The 23,693-nt window shown below is 34.8% G+C and overlaps 3 protein-coding genes across 3 annotated transcripts; 1 reads left to right on the forward strand and 2 right to left on the reverse strand.

Moving 5' to 3' along the window:
* Positions 1-9,956: 9,956 nt before the first annotated feature.
* Positions 9,957-10,964, reverse strand: LOC134716522 (uncharacterized). Its single transcript, XM_063579531.1, has one exon. It carries the CDS (start codon positions 10,962-10,964, stop codon positions 9,957-9,959), a length of 1,008 nt encoding a protein of 335 aa, XP_063435601.1.
* A 9-nt stretch (positions 10,965-10,973) lies between these two features.
* On the reverse strand, positions 10,974-12,250 carry LOC134716523 (craniofacial development protein 2-like). The gene is made up of 2 exons (XM_063579533.1): positions 12,142-12,250; positions 10,974-11,518 (listed from the first exon to the last, which is right to left on the reverse strand). Exons 1-2 carry the CDS (start codon positions 12,248-12,250, stop codon positions 10,974-10,976), a joined length of 654 nt encoding a protein of 217 aa, XP_063435603.1.
* Positions 12,251-21,615: 9,365 nt separating this feature from the next.
* LOC134716524 (uncharacterized) lies at positions 21,616-22,809 on the forward strand. Its single transcript, XM_063579534.1, has one exon. It carries the CDS (start codon positions 21,616-21,618, stop codon positions 22,807-22,809), a length of 1,194 nt encoding a protein of 397 aa, XP_063435604.1.
* Positions 22,810-23,693: the final 884 nt, after the last annotated feature.

Below are 23,693 nucleotides of genomic sequence, written 5' to 3' on the forward strand. Positions count from 1 at the left end.
ACTATCAGTTCCTTACGATATCATCAGCTCAATAGTCAGTACTTCAAAACAGTAGTTACCAAAGGTACCAGGCTACAATTGAATACGCCAGACGCGCTTTTCGTCTTCAAAAGACTCATCAGTGACGCTTAGATCAAAATAGTTAGAAAGCCAAACAAGTACAAAGTTAAACAGTGACGCTCAGATCAAACACGATTCATAACAATTGGTTTATAAAATGTATCCGTTTATTAATTTCGAAAACTACGGTTAAAAAGCAAAAACAGTTTCTTTTCAGACTTTTTAATATCTTAACTTTCATTTTATGAGTCTGTTACAAGTAATAAATTTACCGTTTACAAATGTATCTCGAAAATAAAATTTATACTTTTGAAAAAATATTATTGTGGTCTTCTTGTTCTAAATAATTCATACCATGATTATACTCATTAAGGCAATATTGTGTACCAATCAGGGATATTTATAAACAGTAATATCATTTCAATACGAACGTAATTTATAGAATTATTTCACGTTTCATATTCTTAAGTTAACCATACAATAATATAAGTAATCATATAGAAATAGAAATATATCTAACATGTTCTATCATTTATCACCTATAAATACAAAAATATATAGAAAAATATATATGTTAAGTTAAATCATGATAGTACATCATTAGCCTATTTGGCTGGCTGAATCATTATGTCAATACACAATGTATATTATATTGTATATATTCATGTTGCACTTTATAAACTATTCATTCGTTCATTTATATACTAGTATTATAATAAACTAATTAAACCAGGAAACCTATTATTTTTTCTTTATACACACTCATATTCTTAAATAACACATAATGCACACTCTGAAAATTGACGTGCACATATTAAAGTGACCATGACAATAAACTCATCATATATACCAGGACTAAACTTTATATATACGCCAGACGCGCGTTTTGTCTACAAGAGACTCATCAGTGACGATCGAATCCAAAAAAGTTTAAAAAAGCAAAATAAAGTACAAAGTTGAAGAGCATTGAAATCAATAATTCCTAAAAGTGTTACCAAATACAGCTGAGATAATATATGCCTGAGGTAGAAAAGCCTTAGTATTTCAATAAATTCAAAACTTTGTAAACAGTTAATTTATAAATATAACAATATCAATGATAATTCATGTCAGCACAAAAAAGTGCTGACTACTGGGCTTGTGATACCCTCGGGGAAATAAAGTTCCACCAACAGTGGCATCGACCCAGTGTTTGTATATAAACTCATCATAGATACCAGGACAAATTGTCTCTTACTTTAGCAAACTTACCCTAATGTTCAACTGTATTTTTTTTTTACTGAAAACACTGAAAAAAAAAGAAAACTAACAACAAAACTGAACTGCGGGGAAAATTCTAGACGGAAAGGCTATAGTAAAAGGACAAAATAAAAAGCTCAAACACATAAAACGAATGGATAGCAACTATCATATTCCTTACTTGGTAGATGCATATAGAAAATGGTTATATAGCTAGCTAAACCTCTCACTTGTATGACAGTGCATAAAATTCCATTATATTTAAAACGATGTGTGAACAAAACAAGCAGACGTAATAGATATAAAAAACAATAGGTGTACAGTAATGAACATTGTGATATAATCTTAATCACTATTAAAAAAATACAAATATGTGAAAACATTTTATTTTCGATTTCCTTTATTTTAACGTACAAGGAGTCACGTTTCTCCAACATTAGATAATTTGACTTAAACGACATTAGGAATAAGAGGGCCTAATAAGGACTGGCATCTTGAAATTTACCTGTTATTCACCTATATCAGTTCTTAAATAAAATATTGTAAACAGGAATATGGTTTAAAGATATATATAAAACAATCAGCAACCTTTGTGTTCATATATATATATATATATATATAACGATTGGTTTTAAATATAACTGTTATATAACAAATAAATGGAAATTCATTTTAACTTTTATTTTATTACCCTACCAATATGACGTGCTTTTTGTAGTCATTAACATTTATAAGAGTGTATAACTCTTGCTTTTATGTTATGTTTTCTCCTTTTTTAATTTCAATCTGATGTATTTTAGAGTTAATATAACTTTATCAGACTTTTCGTATGCGTCTTTAGTAAAATCTATTGGACAGATTTAAAAGAATTAAAAAAAAATAATGTAAAAAATAATCATTATTTTTAGATTAGACTATAATAAACAATATGTGAAGCATATTCTCAAGATAAGAATCACATTAAACTATAGTTGAGGTCTAGCCAGAATGAAATACTACAATAACTGTTAAGCTAAAGCTAAATAAAAGGAATTGAATTTTTTGGCGAACCATTGAGTTTTACAGAAATAAAAAACATTAAAAAATCTGGTTATCTGTAGCTTTTTTCTTCTTTTTATGTTGGGTTTTACTTCTTTTTTTCCTTTGTTAATTATAATCTGATTTATTTTAGTTTTTATATAAGTTTATCAGACGAGTTAGAAAACCAAAATGCAAAAGTGATGTTATCTATTGTATCCCATAATTTGTTAATGACTAAATTATAAACGATGAGTAGAACACATATTATTAGTTACATAGTGTGCTATTGACCAAACCAGGTTCAACCTACCATTTTTTTCTAAAATGTCCTGAACCAAGTCAGGAAAATGGCCATTGTTATATTATAGTTCGTTTTTGTGTGTACATGTGTTACATTTTAATGTGTTTCTGCTGTGTCGTAGTTCTCCTCTTACATTTGATGTGTTTCCCTCAGTTTTTGTTTGTAACACCGATTTATTTTTTTCTCAATCATTTTATAAATTTCAAACAGCGGTATACTACTGTTGCCTGTATTTGTAGCCCCAAACAATTAAGAGGGCCTGTTTATTTTTTTTCAAGAGAGAGGAGCCCTCAAATGCCTGATTTACTTGGCTTAATTAAAATTAAATCATTGACAATCATACAACTTATTTCTAGATGCCGTTTCAAATGATGTTTTGTGATTTAATGAACGCAATATATTTATTACAGTCACCGACGTGTGCCTCTATGGAAAAGGATCATCTGTTTATCTTTAAGAGGCACCTAAGGATCACATCCGTTTGGATGGTCATGTTGCTCAATGTTTAGTTTGCTATGTGTATTTCAGTTCTGTTGTGTTTTTATTTGCAATTGTCATTACGGGGCGCCGAATGGGTCTCTTGTGATTTTGTACTCGAAATTGAATTTCGTACGGACAAAAGTGAATTTTGTTCAACAAAAATGAGTTCAGTTTAACAAAAGTTGTAGCATACTACAAATTTAAAATATTGTCATACAAAATAATCTATCAGTGGACAAAAGTTACTTTTGTCATTAGAAAATTCATTTTTGTAACACAGACTTTACTTTTGTTACCAAATTTGAAAATTGGGCGACAAAAGTCAATTTTGTATGCAAATTAGTTTAGTTTGGATTCTGTGAACTAATTTGCATACAAAATCGACTTTTGTGACACAAAATTGACTTTTGTGAGACAAAATTGACTTTAGTGAGACAAAATGACTTTTGTGAGACAAAATTGACTTTTGTGAGACAAAATTGACTTTTGTGAGACAAAAATTACAAAATTTAATTTTGTCTCACAAAATTGAATTTTGTCTAACAAAAATTGACTTTTGTGAGACAAAATTGACAAAATTGAATTTTGTCTCACAAAAGTCATTTTTGTCTCCCAAAAGTCAATTTTGTCTCACACAATTGACTTCTGTGTTTTAATTTCCATATTAGGTAACAAAAGTCAATTTTGTATGCAAATAAGTTTATATTTGCATACCTTTTAGACAAGACGAAACGCGCGTCTGGCGTTTAAAATTATAATCCTGGTACTTTTGATAACTATTTGACAAAATTGACTCTTGTCATGACTAAAATGAATTTTGTCTACAAAAATGAATTTTGTCATCACAAAATTGAAGTTGTCATAAAACAAGTCTGTATCACATAGTTTTGTAAGACAAAAATGATTTTGTTATGACAGAATTGAATTTTGTACAAAGCCACAAGAGTTCCATTCGGCGCCCCGTAGTCATGGCGTTGTCAGATTGCTATCCGCCTTTCTCAAAAGAGATCTACAAATCATGAATTGGTTAAAACTTACACAACGTTTCATCAAAATTGCAAAGATTAATTTTGGAAGTAGTATTACATTTTCAAAATAAAATTGAAAATGGGGAATGTGTCTTTGTTTATCATAATCTATGTAAACTATTAGAAAGGGGTATTTTGAATCAGGTTTCTTTAAGGAAATATTATCTATATAACAAGTTAATATATTGTTCCTCATATTTTTCTCTTTAGCTTACCAGTCTTGTACATTTTTATTAAAATAGTTATATGTTGTTTAACTACTGATTTATATTTGTTTAAATAATACTAGTATGTCTGGTAGTATGAGGGATTATTATTAATTTGATTTCAACTTATTTAAAGCATAACCTAAATTGTTAGTTTTTTATTACTTACAATTTCACTGATATATTTTTGAATTGCAATTTTAAGTGATTGCTATTACTGAGTTTATATATCTTCTGTATGCTATTCAAATTCTTAGAAACAGGGGTGAGATCTAAAAAATTCTAGTTAAACTTAAATTTTGTGACGGGTCCATGTCAGCTAGGAGCCTCACCAATAATTATTTCATATTTTGTCTAATTAGATATAGGAAGATGTGGTGTGAGTGCCAATGAGACAATTCTCCATCAAATAAAAATTTTAAAAAGTAACTTCCATTATAGGTCAATGTTCGGCCTTCAACACGGAGCCTTGGCTCACACCGAACAACATGCTATAAAGGGTACCAAAATTACTAGTGTAAAACCATTCATACGGGAAAACCAACGGTCTAATTGTTTGGATTGATGTTTTAAGTTTATGTGAATAGTTAATCTTTTTATAGGTTTTTAACCAATTTAATTACATATAGTATAGACAAAATGAAGGATGTACGATGCCCTATGAAATTGTGAAATGTTTGTCTTTTGGGTGATGTTTTCTTTTTGGCGTATACCCAACGTCTCCCTTATATATAAAAAGTGTACAAAACAACATTAATATTTAAATTTATAAAAAAAAGGAAACATTAAATGTAGTTATCAATCCAGCGCTGTCGTAGGAAAGATCGTTCACTAATTTATAGAGTTGATATATAATTCCTTATACAATTAGACTTTACATACATATATTCATTATTTATATTGTGTAAGACTTTGCGGATTTGAAATTGATTTTTTTTTCTCTCGATTAAATTACTGTATCATATAAAAGTTATTATCAAAACTGTGTGTACTATTGTAACGTTTTGAAATTATAACCATGTGTTTATGATTTGAGTTCAAGCACCGAGTAGTTTAATCGAATGGAATATATTTATACCACGTCAATGGGAAAGATAATTTGATCATTTAATTGCTACAAATATGTTTCTATTATCCTTCTGTAGCTGAGGTCGAGATGATATTCTCAAATATCAGAATAGTTTAATACCCATTGGCTGCCTAATATACTTCTTAGCTTGTGTCAATATCAAATTCCAATTGTCTCATGTCGGCCGTTCAGTACACACGTTAACTGATTTTTTGTCACTTGTCAGATTTCCTATTATAGAAAATTTCGAAAGAACTGCTCTCTTAAATTTCTTATTTTGCATATAATTAATTGTATTTTGTAAGACGATATGTTTTATATTTACTTGATACTTATTTTCAATTAGTATCGAAATTAAATCATTTTGTATAACCATGTTATTTCTGCCTTTGCGTGCGTTTTATTTTTCTTTTTTTCTTTCTGATCCGTATTTATTTTAATTCCAAGATAATTGCTCTGATCAAATAAATTTGTTTACCAATTCGCATGTGAATTGCGTGTCCAACCATTTTCTGCAGAGATATTCTCTTGTTGTAAAGTCGGATCTGATTTGTGTTTTAATCAACACGCTTTAAGCAAATTAATGCCAGGTTTTATTAATGACATGGCTAAAGATGGTCCAACGTGATGCCCATTAAAGTGACAGAAAGTGCCAGACAGGCTAGTTACAGTCCACCGATGAAACATCAAAGATTTTCGGAGTTTCATCGGGTCGGGAGAATAATGATCTAGAATAATGGAAAAGAAAATAATGATCCAGAAATATAATGTTATCATATACTGAAAACATCGAAGAGAAAAAAATAATTGGAAAAAATAATATTGATTAAGGATATAACTCTAACAAAGAATACAGTCATTTTTTGTCTGCATTAAAATGATTAAAAAAGTGAATAATGTAAAAGATTTTGACGAAGTCTGTCATGCTTTTCATTATACAAGCAGTAGAATGTTCAATTCTGTATCAGGCTGCATTATACGCAGACTCGGTCGAATTATGTCGTCAGTGACGTAAACTTTATGCGACTTCTACGAAATCGGTATATATAGAAAACACAATTACAACCATTGCCGATAACTTATGCAGATAAAATATTTGATTGCTTATTTATAATGGTTACTTAATAAAAAATAATATGCTTTGGTGAGTTTTTGACAAATATTTTTAGCTCGTCATCATTCTTTTCTCTGTCGTTTTAGAGGACAAATGTGTAGCACGATCATTAATCATCAAAGAACAAAGAACAAATATGACAGTAAAAAGCACTGCGTGTATCACATTAAACGGTTCTTCCCAGCTTTTATAAGTAGTCTTGCTCTTCACAATGATGTTTAGCATGTTGAATGGATAGTAAAAAAAATACATAAATCTGCTTTAATACTCGGCGTAGGTTTGATGAGTTTCTTAGACCCTTTGGTCACCCAAATGCTCGTTTTAATATTCAGCTACTTGTGTCAAATGTGTTTACTCTTTTTCATATAGCAGGAGTTTGAATCACTTATTTTAACAACTGGATCGATACCCCCGAGTATATCATTAGCAAAGTAAACATGCATGTGCCTTAAAACGCAGTTAATTGTTATTCCAATTCTTTCATAAAATTTCGAAATTATTTTATATTACGGAACGTATCTCTCATGCATTGCTCTAATTCCTTGTTCTGGTTTGGATTTTAATTTTAAATTAGTATGGGTCCTGGCAACACCGGAGAGACATAAAATGTCGAAATGCGCATCTGCTGCCATAAAATTGTACTGTTAAAGTTAACAAGTTCATCTTGAACAAGCTTTCACTCGTTTCCGTGGTACAAATAGATATACTGAATATGTGCTGAAGCAAAAAAGTGAAATACTTAGAGCATATTATTCCGAATGAAGTATACAGCATGGCCTTAAAAATACATAAGCTGACAGTTGTTCTTGACCCTTGAAGACGATAACAAATTCGCTGTTGTTTTTTTTTGGAAAATGGCAATCGTTATCGACGATTTTATGATTCTTATTCCAATGATTATAAAGCAAAATGATAAGTCTGGAATATGGTTGTTGTTATCTAATAGTTCGATTCTATGTATGTTGCATAGTCGTTTATTTTTTGTAGCATTTAATTGTTCTGTTGTTTCGTTGTTTTTCTCTTATAGTTGATGTGTTTACCTCAATTTTAGTTTGTAACCCGAATCTTTTTCTTACTCGATTTTTCACTTTTAAACAGCGGTATACTACTTTGTCTTTATTCAATACTTAGCTTGCCTTTGGTTGTGTCACTATTTTTAGACGTATTATGGACTTGCAAAAAATAAAGTTTTAGACAAAATACTGAAACAGGTTGCAACAACCAAATAGCTGATACTCTTAGTACACACTCATTTTTTTAGCAGTTTGAAAATGAAATTGCAGCTGTTAAAGTATCTTAAATCAAAACTGAGGAAGGGACTGTTTGGCAAGAATATGTCTTCTGCGAGTATTCGTCACTTCGAACGCACTAATGGATAAAGTCTTATTTTCAATTACACAATGATTGCTTCACTACATCCTCTTATTACCAAACAAGAAGTATCCTATCTTTTTTAAAAGCTGTTAATAGATATAGAAGATGTGATATGAGTGCCACTGAGACAACTCTCCGTCCAAGTCACAATTTGTAAAAGAAATCCATTATCGGTCAAAGTGTGGCCTTCAACACGGAGCCCATTCACACCGAACAGCCAGCTACAAAGGATCCAAAAATAACCAGTGTAAAACTATTCAAACAGGGAAATAAGTGGTCTAATCAATATAAAAAAAGAGAAAGGAGAAACACTTGTGAACCACATCAACAAACGACAGAATATTAAGAGAGATGACAAGGGTAAGAAACCACCACTGAACCCTTTGCAAGTTGATCTTTATATTTTGAAAGATGGCATATGTTTCTTTAAGAAAATGTTAAAACATTTCCTATCCTAATATTACCAAATAATTAACTTTTTAAAAAAATGGTAGGATAAAGTAGAAATGACATAAATGACAAAATTCTTGAACTTAAGCTCAAAGATAAATGGGTTTTTTTTAAACATAAAATAAGATTCGTTCGTTCACGAATATAAACTAGTACATATTAGCTTAAGCTTAATCCTCTTCGTGCGCATTTGCACATGAGGCCACCACCAAAGCCCTCCACTGTTGCCTGTCTTGTGCCTTTCTTTCTGCTTCTCCTCATGTCATTCCTACGATTCTCAGTTCACTCTCTATTGTGCGTCGCCATGTCTCTTTAGGTCTCCCTCTCTTTCTTTTCCCCTCTGCTGGTGTCCAACGAAGAGCTATCCTTGTGATGTCATGTTTGTCTTTTCTTAGAACATGGCCAATCCATTTCCATCGCCTTTCTTTAATTTCTGCTCTGATGTCTCTTTGAAAAGTTAGGTTGTAGAGGTCTTTATTACTGATGGTTTTTGGCCAAAAGATCTTGCAAATTTTACGAAGACATGTATTATGGAATGATGATAGTTTGTTGAAGTCAGATTTGATAACCCTCCATAACTCTGCACCATATAGCAAAACTGATTTCACATTGCTATTATAGATTTTGATTTTTGTGGACCTGGATATTGATGTTGCTTTCCATACTGTTCGTAGTCTGCAGAAAGAAGTTCTGGCTTTGTTGATCCTTGCCATAATATCTTTGCTAGTTCCATTGTCCTGACTATTGGTGCCAAGATAGGTAAAATTTTCAACTTCATCTATTTAATTTCCTTTTAGTGTTATTGGTTGTTCTATATTTTTTTCATTTAGGCTTATTATCTTTGTCTTTTGTGTGTTGATCTTTAAACCTACAGATAGAACAGTCGCATGTAGTCTTGATGTTTTGTTCTGCATGTTTGTTCTATTTGTTGATTAAAGGCATATGTCGTCTGCAAAATCTAGGTCTTCTAAGATTGTGTTCATCGACCATCTTATTCCAGTTGTTCTATTTCCAAGTGTTCTTCTCATGCACCAGTCGATGACAATGAGGAAAAGAAGGGGAGAGATGATGCATCCTTGTCTTACTCCAGATTGTACATTGAACCAGGTGGATTGGGCTCCATTGTGAAGGACACAGCATATGTAGTTGTTGTAAAATAATTTAATCATGTTAGTTATTTTATCGGGTATTCCGTATGTTCTCAATATTTCCCACATGCTATCTCTGTCCAAGCTATCGAAAGCCTTTTCAAAGTCCACAAAATTTATAATGATGTTGTGTTGCCATTCCATGATGTTTCTGAGTGTGAATATGTGGTCACTGCACCCTTTATTGGCTCTAAAACCTGCTTGTTCTTTCCGCAGTATGTCATCTAAAGCATCTATTATTCGCTTGGCAATAACTCGAAGGAACACTTTTGCAGGTACAGATAATAAAGATATACCTCTCCAGTTGTTGCAATTCTTCATATCACCCTTTTTTGCAAGCTTAACCAGTAATCCTTCTTCCCAGTCTTCAGGTATAACTTCTTCCTCCCATATTCTACTAAATATTGTATGTAGTATTGATGCTGTTGTGTCTACATCTGCCTTAAGGAGTTCTGCACTGATATTGTCTACTCCAGCTGATTTACCATTTTTGAGCTTGCATAGTGCTTTATTTCACCAAGTTCATTTTTTTCTTCTGATATGTCTATTTCCATTTTCGCTTCGGTGTTATCAAATTGAGCTGGTATGTCTGGTGGTTCTCTGTTCAAAACTTCCCGAAAGTGCTCTGCCCATCTCTTAAGTTTTTGTGCCTCAGATGTTAAAACCTCTCCATTTTTGCTTAAAACTGGTGTGTCATTGTTGTTACTTTTCCCACATAGCTGTTTGGTGATCTTATAAACAGTGCGTAGTTCTCCGTGTTTGCACGCCTCTTCTGCTTCATTGGCCAATCCTTCAATATATTGCAGTTTGTCTTCTTTTGCTTTTTTCTTAACTTCTTTATTAAGCTCAGAGTATTCTATTTGTAGCTTTTCTTTCAACCTTTCTGATCTTGCCTGATTGCACTTACTGTTTGTAGATCTTCTCTTTTCTATAACATTCCAGGTTGAATCTGAAATCCACCTTTTCCTTGTCCTGTCTCTAAGTCCTAGTACATTAGCAGCTGTATCACTAAACATAGTTTTTACTTTGTTCCAATGTTCATTTAGATCAGGACTAATGTTGGTGTTATTTTCACTGATATTTTGTAGTGTTTGGTATTGGTTTCTTATGCTGATGTTAAATTTTTGTCTTATCTGATTGTCTTTAAGGCGGTGGATGTTATATGCTTTTCTGTTATTTTGTGGTCTGACTACCTTTCTCAGTTTAAGTTTTATCTTTCCAAGTAGAATGTGATGGTCACTTCCACAATCTGCTCCCCTTTTGACACAGACATCCATCAGAGACTTTCTCCATCTTCCATTTACAATTATGTGGTCTATCTGGTTTTGGTCTCTGCCATTTGGTGAGTTCCAGGTAAGTTTTTGTATGTCCTTGTGTGGAAATAAGGATCCTCCAATAACTAAAGCATTTAAGCCACATAAATCTACTAAGAGTCCACCATTTTTATTGCAGTCTCCACAACCATGTCTGCCCATTATTCTTTCTTAACATGAGTTGTCTGCTCCAATCTTAGCGTTGAGATCACCAATTACAAGACATAAATCATGTGCTGGAACTTTACTGACAAGCGATTGTAATTTGTCATAAAACTTATTCTTGTCCTCAATACTAGCTTCGTTGGTAGGTGCATAGCATTGAATCACTGTTAGTTTTGAAAATTTTGAGTAGAATCTTGCCATAATTAGCCTTTCATCAACTGGTTGCCATTCTAAAAGAGCTCTTTTTGCTTCTTTACTCAAAACTAAAGCAACTCCTTCATAGTGTTTGTTGTCTGTTCGGCCTGAGTACAGTATGGTCTCACCTGTGTCAGTTGTAATCGATCCGTTGTTTAACCATCTACATTCACTAACACCAAGTATACTGATGTTATACCTTCTCATCTCGTTGACAACTTGTGCTGTTCTTCCGGTCTCATACATGGTCCGCACATTCCATGCCCCTATGCTGAGAACAATTTTTGGCGTTAGGAGTCCACACTTCTTGCCCCTAGCTGCATTTCTGCTTCCACTAGACACATTCATTGGGTCATCTGTATGAATATAGTTATCAAAGGTACCAGGATTATAATTTAGTACGCCAGACGCGCGTTTCGTCTATATAAGACTCATCAGTGACGCTCATATCAAAATATTTATAAAGCCAAACAAGTAAAAAGTTGAAGAGCATTGAGGATCCAAAATTCCAAAAAATTGTGCCAAATACGGCTAAGGTAATCTATGCCTGGAATAAGAAAATCCTTAGTTTTTCGAAAAATTCAAAGTTTAGTAAACAGCAAATTTATAAAAATGACCACATTATTTGATATTCATGTCAACACCGAAGTGTTGACTACTGGGCTGGTGATACCCTCGAGGACGAAACGTCCACCAGCAGTGGCATCGACCCAGTGGTGTAAAAAGTTATCAAAGGTACTAGGATTATAATTTAGTACGCCAGACGCGCGTTTCGTCTATATAAGACTCATCAGTGACGCTCATATCAAAATATTTATAAAGCCAAACAAGTAAAAAGTTGAAGAGCATTGAGGATCCAAAATTCCAAAAAAGTATGAAGTATGTCCTCGTTCACGCAATTCAGTGTTTCTTTTGGTGTGGTTTCCGTAATCAGCTTTTTTTTTACTCTGCCTGGTGATTAGCCATGCGAGAAACCTACTGCCTGCAGGATGGAGTTTTGCTGTCTGGGTTTTCTTTCCCATAGACGATTGCCTACCATGGCTGACGGGTTCCATCTTCCCGGCTTTTTTTTCTTGGTCTGCTCCCATAGCCTTTGATCTTCCCAGATCTAACCACAAGGCAGTGGTACTATTTACCCATAGTTGGGACAAGGTTGATGAGTGCAAGGGCGTTTCCACACGCCGATGGGCCTACACACTGCATCTTTAGGGCCCTTGTTGTTCCGAGATCCTCTACAATAATGCCTATGATGCACGATCCTAGTTACCATGTGCTGTCGCGAGGAGGAATTGTAGAAGTCTTGAATAGTGTAGAGGCTATGTACTGGCAGGAAAGACTTACGCACTCGGCTTTCTTTTCACCTACAGAGCAGGCTAGCCAACGGTGATAAGGAGCCTATGGCTCTAACCACACTAGACGCTTACACAATCCTGTGGTACAAACCACCAGCACACATATAATGGCCCTTTAAATATGACTGAATGGGTTATATTTCATGAATAAATTAGGATGCTGCAGTGACCAGAAGAGTCTTGAAGCTATGGCCAATGCAAGCAATCTAAGACACTTTGTGTGTACCACGGAAAGATGTGATCATACAACGACCTCCAAAAGAAAATTCAAAATAAAGCACCCGACAATAAAGATAATGATCACACAAATCAAAGGAGTAGGTCCGGTAAGGACCGATTTTGGCCTCAAATTTCAAGTTAATCTGACGAAAGATTTTGACCACTTTTAAAACACTTAAGTGTCTATTTCATTTGATTCAATTAGTTTATGTGAAAGATTTTAACTGATCAGGCAATAAAAAAAGATGCGATTCAAGTTCAAATATGAAAAATTTACCAAATATGCCGAAAAATGTCACTTTTCGGATGGTTTTATCAAAAATGAAGGTGGCCGCATCCATGTTCATCCTCAACCTTTATATAGGTTATGTATTATCATCAAATACAACTTACTTTTCAATATTATGGATGAACACGAATGCGGCCACTTTCGTTTTACACGGAAACCGTCTAAAATTTAACTAAAATGCTAGAATTGTGAAGATTTTAGTAATTTAGCATGACTTAAGGTCAAGTGACAGTAAATGGGCTATATCACAGATTTCAGTAAAATTTGACATATAACTCTGGCTCGATGAACTTCAACTGAAAATCGGAAACTTAATGCATTTCTCTCATTTATTATTTAGAATATTACTGATTGAATTCTTACAAAATGGGGAACATTTGTATAGAAAGCACATAAAATCGGCGGAAACCCTTTTAAAATTTGTCTTAAAATCGCCAAATCTCTAATTCTGCTCCATAAATTTTTCTTAAAAAACTATATGATGTTGATACATAAATTTCCGTTATAATGATGCAAAATAAAGACAGGGTTACCGACTACGTTTTTACGGTATACATCATTCAAAGTTGCGTTCTTTGTGAAAAAAATCAACAAAACGTCGAAATAATCGTAATGTCATCGCGTTGCAGGCCGTAAAACGTTAATTTTTGACGTTTTTCACTACCAACAAGATAACAAATTAATTATTAGACAAAAAACGAAGTCGGTGACCCTATGATTATTTTATATCATTAAAACAGAAATTTATGTGTTAACAATATATAGTTTTTTAAGAAAAATCAATGGAGTAGAATTAGAGATTTGGCGATTCTAAGACAAATTTTAGAAGGTTTTTCGACGATTTTATGTGCTTTCTGTACAAATATTCACCCATATTAAAAGAAATCAATTTGCATTTTTTCAGATAATAAAAGAGATAAATGTATTATTTTTTCGATTTTCAGTTGTAGTTCAACGAGCCTAGGTTGTATGCAAATTTTTAGCGAAATCTGCGACATAGCCCATTTACTGTTCCTTGACCTTAATGGTGCTATTACCCAATATATGTGCATTGTATTGTCAAATAGTTATCGAAGGTACCAGGATTATAATTTAGTACGCCAGACGAGCGTTTCGTCTACATAAGACTCATCAGTGACGCTCATATCGAAAACAGCCCATATTGTAATGCTGGCCTCCCCCTTTTTACCCACATATTTTGTGTGTATTGTTCTTAAACCTAATAAGGTGGAATAATTGCTAGTGAGATTTAATAACATGTATTTTAGTTCATATGACTTGAGGATTGTACAATAATTGATTGTTTTGGGTGGTAAAAATATTGTGTCTAGTTCGTACAACGTTGTTTTGGTAGCCGGGGCAGAACGGAAGTTTATCTGTACTTCCCACAAGAGCTTGAAATCGGTCTTTTATATAATTCTGGGGGGATAAACAGTTTGTTGGACAATTATAGCATTGATAAGTATAATAATATTAAGTCCTTTATTTTGTAAGGATAAGGATTTACTTGCGGTGACAACTTGCCAATTGGTCACCGTAGTGTTGATATCGATATTTTGGTTGTTAATTTAGAATAATAACCTTTGTGGTTCAAGTATTATGTTATCCAATAGGTGGAGATATCACCAAGAGTATAAAACATGTTGGTTCTAGTTATTATTCCGCTGGAAAACATCTTTATTCTGTGAAAACATCGTGTGTTTACATTCTCAATTGTTCTGAAGGGAATTTCCCTAATCAGAAACATGGCTGCTGATTGGTCGTTCGTTAGTAAGAACGTTAGTGATTGGCTGATATTGGTATAAAACTAAAATCAATAACAAAGGGAGGCAGTCACTAGATAGATTGTTAAGTAGAGTGGTAAATTCAAAAGTATAAAAAGAATGTCCGAAAACACAGTAGATTTAGGAAAAGTTAGTAAATACTAAATTGCACCCATTATAGACTTATTGTCATTTATTATATATATATAAATATTTAGTACCCTTATTGGTGCAAATATTTATTGGTGCAAACTTTAGGTGCCAAATCGGGAGCAAATCCTTGGTGCAAATATTTATTGGTGCAAACTTTAGGTGCCAAATCGGGAGCAAATCCTTGGTGCAAATATTTATTGGTGCAAACTTTAGGTGCCAAATCGGGAGCAAATCCTTGGTGCAAATATTTATTGGTGCAAACTTTAGGTGCCAAATCGGGAGCAAATCCTTGGTGCAAATATTTAGTGGTGCAAACTTTAGGTGCCTAATGGGAGCAAATCCTTGGTGCAAATATTTATTGGTGCAATTGATGGTTTAGGTGTAATTCCTGGGTGTAAATATATTGCTTGGAGCAAATAATGTTTTAGGTGAAAATCCTTGGTGTAAATATTGCTTGGTGCAAATAAATATATAGTTTTGTGCAACTTGTTTTGTTAGGTGAAATTCCTAGGTGACAAACTTTAAGAAAGTCAAGTATTTAATATTTATTACGGAAGCTTTATGGTAGGAACGATTTTGTGATTACCTATAAAGAATTGTTGATTGTTGATTGTATTTATTATGTCTTAAGGAATTGAGACTTATCATAAACTGTGGATTAGTGAATCTGGTTGATTTACTTTAATGTGATCGAGTTTAGCGCTACACATTGGTAGTTTAATAATATTTAGATAGTGACAGAGTAAAGTCTCTGTTTAGGTTAGTTATAGATAAGACCAACCATACTAGGAACCGGACTAGGCCAGGAACAGAGCTGTACCACTACCAGTCCAGCATTTTTATAAATAATAATAAAGCATCTAAACTGTTCTATTTCATGTATTTTATTTCACGAATATTTAGTAAATATACAGTAATAACAAAACAAATATAAAATCAATATCGGTAGAGTGTTTTGGTCGACGGTAAACCAACTAGACGTCGACCCTAATATTTTATCCTAATATACATACACACAATAAAAAGATCCCTTTACTTTATGTTCATTGTGTTCTCTGGTGTCCGACTCTAGCACCCGAGAGGAAGTGTTACAATTGGTGGCAGCGGTGGGATAAATTTATAGAGTCAGATTAAGTTGAATATATAAGATCATAGATAGAAAATAATGGACGATTCAAACGTAGTTACGTTTGGCCCACACTTGAATGAGACACATGGTGATGCTGAAGCAACTATTCATGAAAATGAAATAGACGCTCAAGGTACTGAAATTTTTAGAAGGACAGAGAGAATGATGGCCGAAGCTAGGGCAGAAATTAGGCTTCGGATGGACAGATGTTTTTCCGACTTTTCAAGTGATATGAGTAAGATGTTTGAAAAGTTTGAAAAGCACACTGTTGACACTAGGTCTACCCCAATTTTAGGACGGGGCAATGAAAGTTCCATAGATAATAATATGGGACCCGATGTTAGACATGATAAGGATGATCAGAATAATAGTCATTTTTCTGAGGTCCGACGGTCAAAATCTGAAATTTCTTGTAAGATTAAGCCACAAATCTATGACGGCTCTGATGATTTGGAAGAGTATTTGACTCAATTTGATTTGTTGGCCGAACTTAATGTTTGGGACTCAAAAACAAAAGCACTGCTTTTGGCAAGCAGTTTATCAGGGAACGCCAGGGCAATACTTAATGAAATTACAAATGGGGAAAGACATGATTTTGATTGTTTAGTCACCGCACTGAAAAGTAGATTTGGCTCAATTAATAGATCAGAGGTATTTAGGGCAGAGTTACAAACAAGAGTAAGATTCAGACAGGAATCACTACCAGAGCTTGCCCAAGCCATTAAGAAACTTACCCGTAAGGCTTATCCGGGTACTTCATCTTTGGTCAGGGACACGTTGGCCCTTGACTATTTTATAGATGCCATTCCTGAGGCTGATATACGCCTCCGACTGAGAGAAGTAGGGCCAAAGACAATAGGTGAGGCAGAAAATATTTCTGTCCGTCTAGAAGCTCTAAGACTGGCAGATAAACAAAAGGGGAGATCCATAAGAACGGCTGTGGTCGAATCTAGTGATGACACTTTAAAATCGGATCTCAGAGAGTTAAAAGATGGCATGAAAACTTTGCAAAATGAAGTTAACTCTATTAACAGAAATAACAATAGTCAGCAGAATAGGGGTGGAAATTTTCAAAGAAATCAAAATAATAATGGTTTCGGTAGAAATCAAAACAATAGAAATTTTCAAAGGTCTGGAAATCAGAATGGAAATTTTGATCACAATAGAAGGGGTAATCAGAGATCGGAAAACGAGCAAGTGTCGGGAGCGCAGGCCAACCCCCGACAGCGGTAAGAAGGCCTAATACCATAATTTCAAATGTAACTTGGGGGCAACAAAATGGTTGTTTTGTTTTGGGTACAATTAATTCATTATCTATACCTTTTCTCATAGATTCTGGAGCAAGTGTATCTATTTTAAGAAAAGATATTTTTGATAGTATTCCTTTAGAATTAAGACCCCAAGTTATACCTGTTCGCATGAATCTTCTTACAGCGACAGGTGCTGCTTCTGAATTCAGTGGGAAAGTAGATTTAGAAATAAAATTAGGAAACCATGTGTGTAAACATGAGTTTCTATTAGCAGAAATTAAAGACGCTGCTATTATAGGCACAGATTTCATGAGTAGATTTCACATTGATATACTATTTACTAAAGGCAGTTTACGAATAGGAAATGATTTCATTCCTTATTTTACAAATCAAGGCGAAGTTTCATGTTGTAAAGTTTCTATAGCCGAGACAGTTGAGGTTCCACCTCACAGCGAAATGATAATAAAAGGACATGCCTTCGGGCGGATAAAATACAATTCAATTGGAATTGTGGAGACAAATAAAGAGTTTATTGAGAAAACAGGGCTTTTGTTAGCTAGGTCTGTAATCCAACAAAACTCGAACACAATCCCGTTAAGAGTTATAAATTTTAGTGAAGACCCTATAAAAGTTCACAAGAACACTGTTGCTGGTTTGTTTGAACCAGTTGATGTACAACAAGTAGTTTCTGTTGATAAACCTAAAGAGTCAGTGAACTGCATTAAAGTTGCAACTGAAAAAGAAATGCCAGAGCATTTGATTGAAGTGTTTGAAAAGGGATCAGATGGACTCTGCAAGGAGAATAAAAATCAGATGAAGGATTTTTTATGTTCTTATGCTGATGTATTTTCTACATCATCCTCTGATATAGGGCATACAGAACTGATTAAGCATAAGATAAATACTGGGAACGCACCCCCTATAAAGCAAAGGCCTTATAGGTTACCCTTAGCAAAGCGGGAAGCGGCCGAAAAAGAGATAGAAACTATGGCTTCCCGGGGTATAATTGAACCATCAAGCAGTGCTTGGTGTTCCCCAGTAGTAATGGTAAAGAAAACTGATGAGAGTATACGATTTTGTTGTGATTTTAGAAAACTTAACTCTATTACCCTAAATGATTGTCAGCCCTTACCGAGAATAGATGATACTCTTGATGCTTTGAGTGGAAATAAATGGTTTTCGACTCTTGATATGAGGTCAGGTTGTTGGCAATGTGACCTGGAGGAAAGCGATCGCGAAAAGACTGCTTTTGCTATTCCAGGGAGTGGTCTGTGGCAGTTCAAGGTGTTATGCTTTGGATTAAGTGGAGCACCTGCCACCTTTGAACGATTAGTAGAAAGAATATTTTCAGGCCTGACATGGAAAATTTGTTTAGTCTATCTTGACGACATAATTGTCTATTCTAAAGATTTTGAGGAACATCTTAGAAATCTAAGAGAAGTTTGTGATCGCTTGAGGCAATCAAATTTAAAATTACATCCAGGCAAATGTGTACTTACACGCAGCGAAGTTACGTTTTTAGGTCATAGGGTAACTCAAGATGGTATACGTACGGACGAGGCAAAAATCAGCGCTGTGCGTGATTGGCCTGTCCCGAAAAACGTTAAAGACACCAGAAGTTTTATCGGATTTTGTTCCTATTATAGACGTTTTGTCAAAGATTTTGCCATAGTTGCAAAACCTCTTCATAAATTAACTGAGAAAGGTAGCAAATTTAATTGGTCCGTTGATTGCCAAGAGGCCTTCACTAAGTTGAAAGAATTATTGATAACTGCCCTAGTGCTTGGTTATCCATTAGATAAGGGAGAATTCAACCTTGACTGTGACGCAAGTTTCTATGGGATGGGAGCTGTGTTGTCTCAAATGCAAGATGGTATTGAAAAACCGATTGCATATTATAGCAAAACATTTTCAAAATGTGAGAAAAATTATTGTGTAACCCGGAAAGAACTTCTTGCTATTGTCCTAGCCGTAAAGAATTTCCACCATTATCTTTATGGGCGCAAGTTTATTGTAAGAAGTGACCATGGGTCCCTCAGGTGGCTTATGAATTTTAAAAACCCAGAGGGTCAACTTGCCCGTTGGTTAGAAGTTCTTGGTGGTTATCAGTTCACAATAATACATCGTCCAGGGCGCATTCATTGTAATGCCGATGCTCTGAGTCGACGACCTTGCCCGGAAAATTGTTCGCATTGCTCAAAGAAAGAAACTCAAGCGAGTGCATCTGTTGTCGGAGTTTTAGCTCATGACGCAGAAGCAGGAGTTGCTACCGAGCAATTGAAGAATGATCAAGTCAAGGCACAGGTAAACCCGGGTTTGGAAGACGTTAATACTATACACAACGAGGCATTTACAAATGAGAAATGCGTGTATGGTAAAACCTTAGTTTGTCCAAACCCAGGTACACCTATGGAAGCAATTTCAAATAAGGAATGCATGGGTGAAAAACTGGACAGTAATCAAATAAACCCCTCATGTCAAGGTCCAATGACGTACCAGATGCTTATGCCAACCGGAGAAACATTAACCGATGTTTGTTGGTCTGACTCGAGTACTAAAGGTCAAATGGACTTTGATGTGAGAGCGGTTCAAACAAGAAGTATGAAAAAAACAACACCAGAAATTCTCCCCAATGGGCTTATTTCTTCCAAGGAGTCTGACGATTTTGACAAAAGTCTTGACCTTCAAAAAGAGCAAGAGCAAGATAACATATTAGGAATAGTTCGGCAGTGGTTGGTTAATTCCACTAAGCCAGAGTGGTCCGAAATCTCCAAATATGGTCCAGGGGTAAAGTTCTATTGGACTCGACTTGAATCTTTTGATATAAAAGATGGGGTGTTATATAGAAAATGGGAGAGTGACGATGGCAGCACTATTTCTTGGCTAATAGTATTACCAGAGATTTTTAAAGATCTTGTTCTCAAACATTTGCATGACAGTGCAATGGGTGGTGGACATCTAGGGGTAAAGAAAACCCTGAGCAAAGTAAGACAGAGGTATTTCTGGTTTGGGGTAAGAAAATTTGTTGAACGCTGGTGTCACAAATGTGATGTATGTGCCAGTAGGAAATCGCCGGTTTGTAAGGCGAAAGCTCCGATGCGCCAGTACAATGTCGGTGCCCCCCTCGAAAGAGTGGCCATGGACATAATGGGTCCACTTCCAACTTCCGAATATGGAAACAAACATGTACTGGTGATCGGTGATTATTTCACTAAGTTTGTCCATGCGATTCCGATCGTGAATCAAGAGGCACAAACAGTTGCCAGAGCTTTCATTGAAAACTTTGTCACCATCTTTGGTGTCCCTATGCAATTACATACTGACCAGGGAGCAAATTTTGAAGCTCGAGTGTTTCAAGAATTATGTAAAGTGCTTGACATCGATAAGACTCGAACAACAGTCATGAGACCTCAGTCCGATGGTATGGCAGAGCGCTATATGAGAACAGTGGTTAATATGTTGGCGTCTTTTGTCTCCAAACATCAGAGAGACTGGGACCAGTATATTCCACTCGTTATGATGGCTTATCGTTCGTCCGAGCATGAGACGACAGGAGTTACTCCTTGTCAAATGATGTTCGGAAGGGAAATTAATCTCCCTGTAGATCTTGTCATGGGTAGACCTTTCAAAGAGTCAGATGGCTCTAACCCTCAACCAGATGACTATCTGGACAAGCTAGAACAAGCTATAGGCAGGGTTCATGAATTGGCCCGTAGAAAGATGAATCTATCTTCGAATTCAATGAAAAAAACATATGACCATAAGATTCACCATACTAAGTATAACGTTGGTGATCACGTCTGGTACTACCAATACCAGAGGAAAGTCGGAAGAAATCCTAAATTTCAGCGACCCTGGCATGGGCCCTATGTGGTCATCAGTCGTCTAAACGACGTACTATACCGAATAAAGATGACCCCAAAAAGTAAACCTAAGGTTGTTCACCATGACAAGCTCAAACGATATGTTGGAGAGAACAGTCCCACATGGTTTCAACAGTCTTCTGATTAAAGATGACTGCTTAGTCGATATTTGTATATATATATGTACATATTGTGTAGTTAAAAATAGTTATAGTTTGTAATAAAGTAAATATATAAAAATGTATTAGTTATGATGTGACAAGACATTTTAGTTTTCTTGTCAAGTATGACTGATAATCAGAGTTGATTATTAGCCAGTGTTATCCAATTTGTTTTAAAATTATTGTACGTTATATTGATAGGTAATATAACATAACAAACACTAAAAATATTAAGAGAATAACGAATTATATATTTCTCTTGTAGAATAAATGGATGTGCATCATCTGTGATGACCTGACATTTGATAAAAGATGGAGTGCAGAGCGCCATATACTGGAAAGGCACAGTGACTTCGGGTGGAAGTGCCCGGAGTGTAAAAAGCTGTTTCCCAGGAGGACTATCACTCATGGTTGCCAGGTGTCGGAGAGAGAAATGATATGTTTCGACAACAAAACAGGTCAACGGGGGAGAGAAGCAGAAGTAGCGTTGGAAAAGTTTAAGAGAGAAGAGTTAGCCACTAAAATGAAATTAGTTAATGAGGAGGGAAAAGAGCTGCAGATTCCAATAAGAAGGAACTACGCTGCTTCTGAAAGAAGCTTTGCCCCTTCAGAGAGGAGCTATGCTCCATCAGAAAAATGTTCAGTGAGGACAAACGTGTCAAAGAAAGAGGATGCCCGAGATGTGTTAGACAAAAAGAGGAAAGGTGAAGACAAAGAGAACATGCAACCTAAAACAAAGAAAGTAAAGAAAATTGAGACCAGGGAGGAAAAGTTGGAAAAGATAAAATCTGTCCTTAAGGATCTCTCCAGTGAGATCGGAGAAGACCTTAGTGTTAGTGTGGAGACTGGAGATGCAAACACTCCAGAGATTGAGTTGACCGTCACAGAGAAGGAGGTGAAGACATTAGAAAAATCAGAAGGGAAGGCATCAGTGAAGAACTCTAGTTCTAGTTCATCATCATCCTCATCTAGTTCCTCATCCTCATCCTCAGCGTCACTAGTAAAATCAAAAACAGAAAGGGAACCAGCAGTTGAAACGACAGAAGATAGTTCAGTGAGGAGCGTCGTTTTGACTCCAAACACTGAGGCAATCGACGCCTACCTCCAAGAATTACAAGAATGCCAAGAGAACATGCTCATTTTAAATGTAGGAGGCACTAAATTTGAAACCAGCAAGCCAACTATGAGAGCTGATCCATCATCAGTATTCGCTCTTATGCTTAATCCCAATAGTGCTTTTCGCCCTTGCAAAAATGTCTATAGTTTTGACAGGGATCCAGCCCATTTCAAGATCATCCTCAACTATCTAAGGAACAATTGTACCGTGGAGAAAAGATACCTCCCAAGAGAACACCACTATCTCAATGAGCTTGCACAAGAAGCTAAGTTTTATAAACTGTTTGGACTAAAAGCTATTGTAGAGGAAAGGTTAAATGACCTTTGTGCTTGTCGGTTTACTACCTGTTAAGAATGTTATGAGTACAGATTGCAGAAGCTAAATGTGTTGGTGACTACAATAGTGATTATATAGAAGGAGAGAGTTCCTTAGTATGGAAATTGTTAAATTTAACTAATTTGGATTGTTTAAAGTAAAATGTTAGTAGAGAAAAATATTTGTTCTTTGCTAATTAAAAAATCAAAGTAATGGAGTACTGTTAACACAGGTTTTGGTCCAAAAGAAAAACAAAATGATAAGGATGGAATAACAGTTGTTAAATTATTCCTAAATAATAGAATGATCAGTATCAATGTGAATCTCATCAGTCAGTCCTATTTGGGGACCAAATCCTGAAAGATGGGGGCAATGTAATGCTGGCCTCCCCCTTTTTACCCACATATTTTGTGTGTATTGTTCTTAAACCTAATAAGGTGGAATAATTGCTAGTGAGATTTAATAACATGTATTTTAGTTCATATGACTTGAGGATTGTACAATAATTGATTGTTTTGGGTGGTAAAAATATTGTGTCTAGTTCGTACAACGTTGTTTTGGTAGCCGGGGCAGAACGGAAGTTTATCTGTACTTCCCACAAGAGCTTGAAATCGGTCTTTTATATAATTCTGGGGGGATAAACAGTTTGTTGGACAATTATAGCATTGATAAGTATAATAATATTAAGTCCTTTATTTTGTAAGGATAAGGATTTACTTGCGGTGACAACTTAAATTGCCAATTGGTCACCGTAGTGTTGATATCGATATTTTGGTTGTTAATTTAGAATAATAACCTTTGTGGTTCAAGTATTATGTTATCCAATAGGTGTAGATATCACCAAGAGTATAAAACATGTTGGTTCTAGTTATTATTCCGCTGGAAAACATCTTTATTCTGTGAAAACATCGTGTGTTTAC

Source organism: Mytilus trossulus, chromosome 4 (genome assembly GCF_036588685.1).
Source record: "Mytilus trossulus isolate FHL-02 chromosome 4, PNRI_Mtr1.1.1.hap1, whole genome shotgun sequence".
NCBI lineage: Eukaryota > Metazoa > Mollusca > Bivalvia > Mytilida > Mytilidae > Mytilus > Mytilus trossulus.

Excerpts from the sequence above, each read along its gene's own strand:
- LOC134716524 (XM_063579534.1), top strand. The coding sequence starts at position 21,616 with ATGTGCATCATCTGTGATGACCTGACATTTGATAAAAGATGGAGTGCA.
- LOC134716523 (XM_063579533.1), bottom strand. The coding sequence starts at position 12,250 with ATGGGAGCAGACCAAGAAAAAAAAGCCGGGAAGATGGAACCCGTCAGC. Across the intron at positions 11,519-12,141 it reads AAAACTCCATCCTGCAGGCA|ATGACCCAATGAATGTGTCT; the intron begins GTAGGTTTCTCG and ends ATATTCATACAG.
- LOC134716522 (XM_063579531.1), bottom strand. The coding sequence starts at position 10,964 with ATGGGCAGACATGGTTGTGGAGACTGCAATAAAAATGGTGGACTCTTA.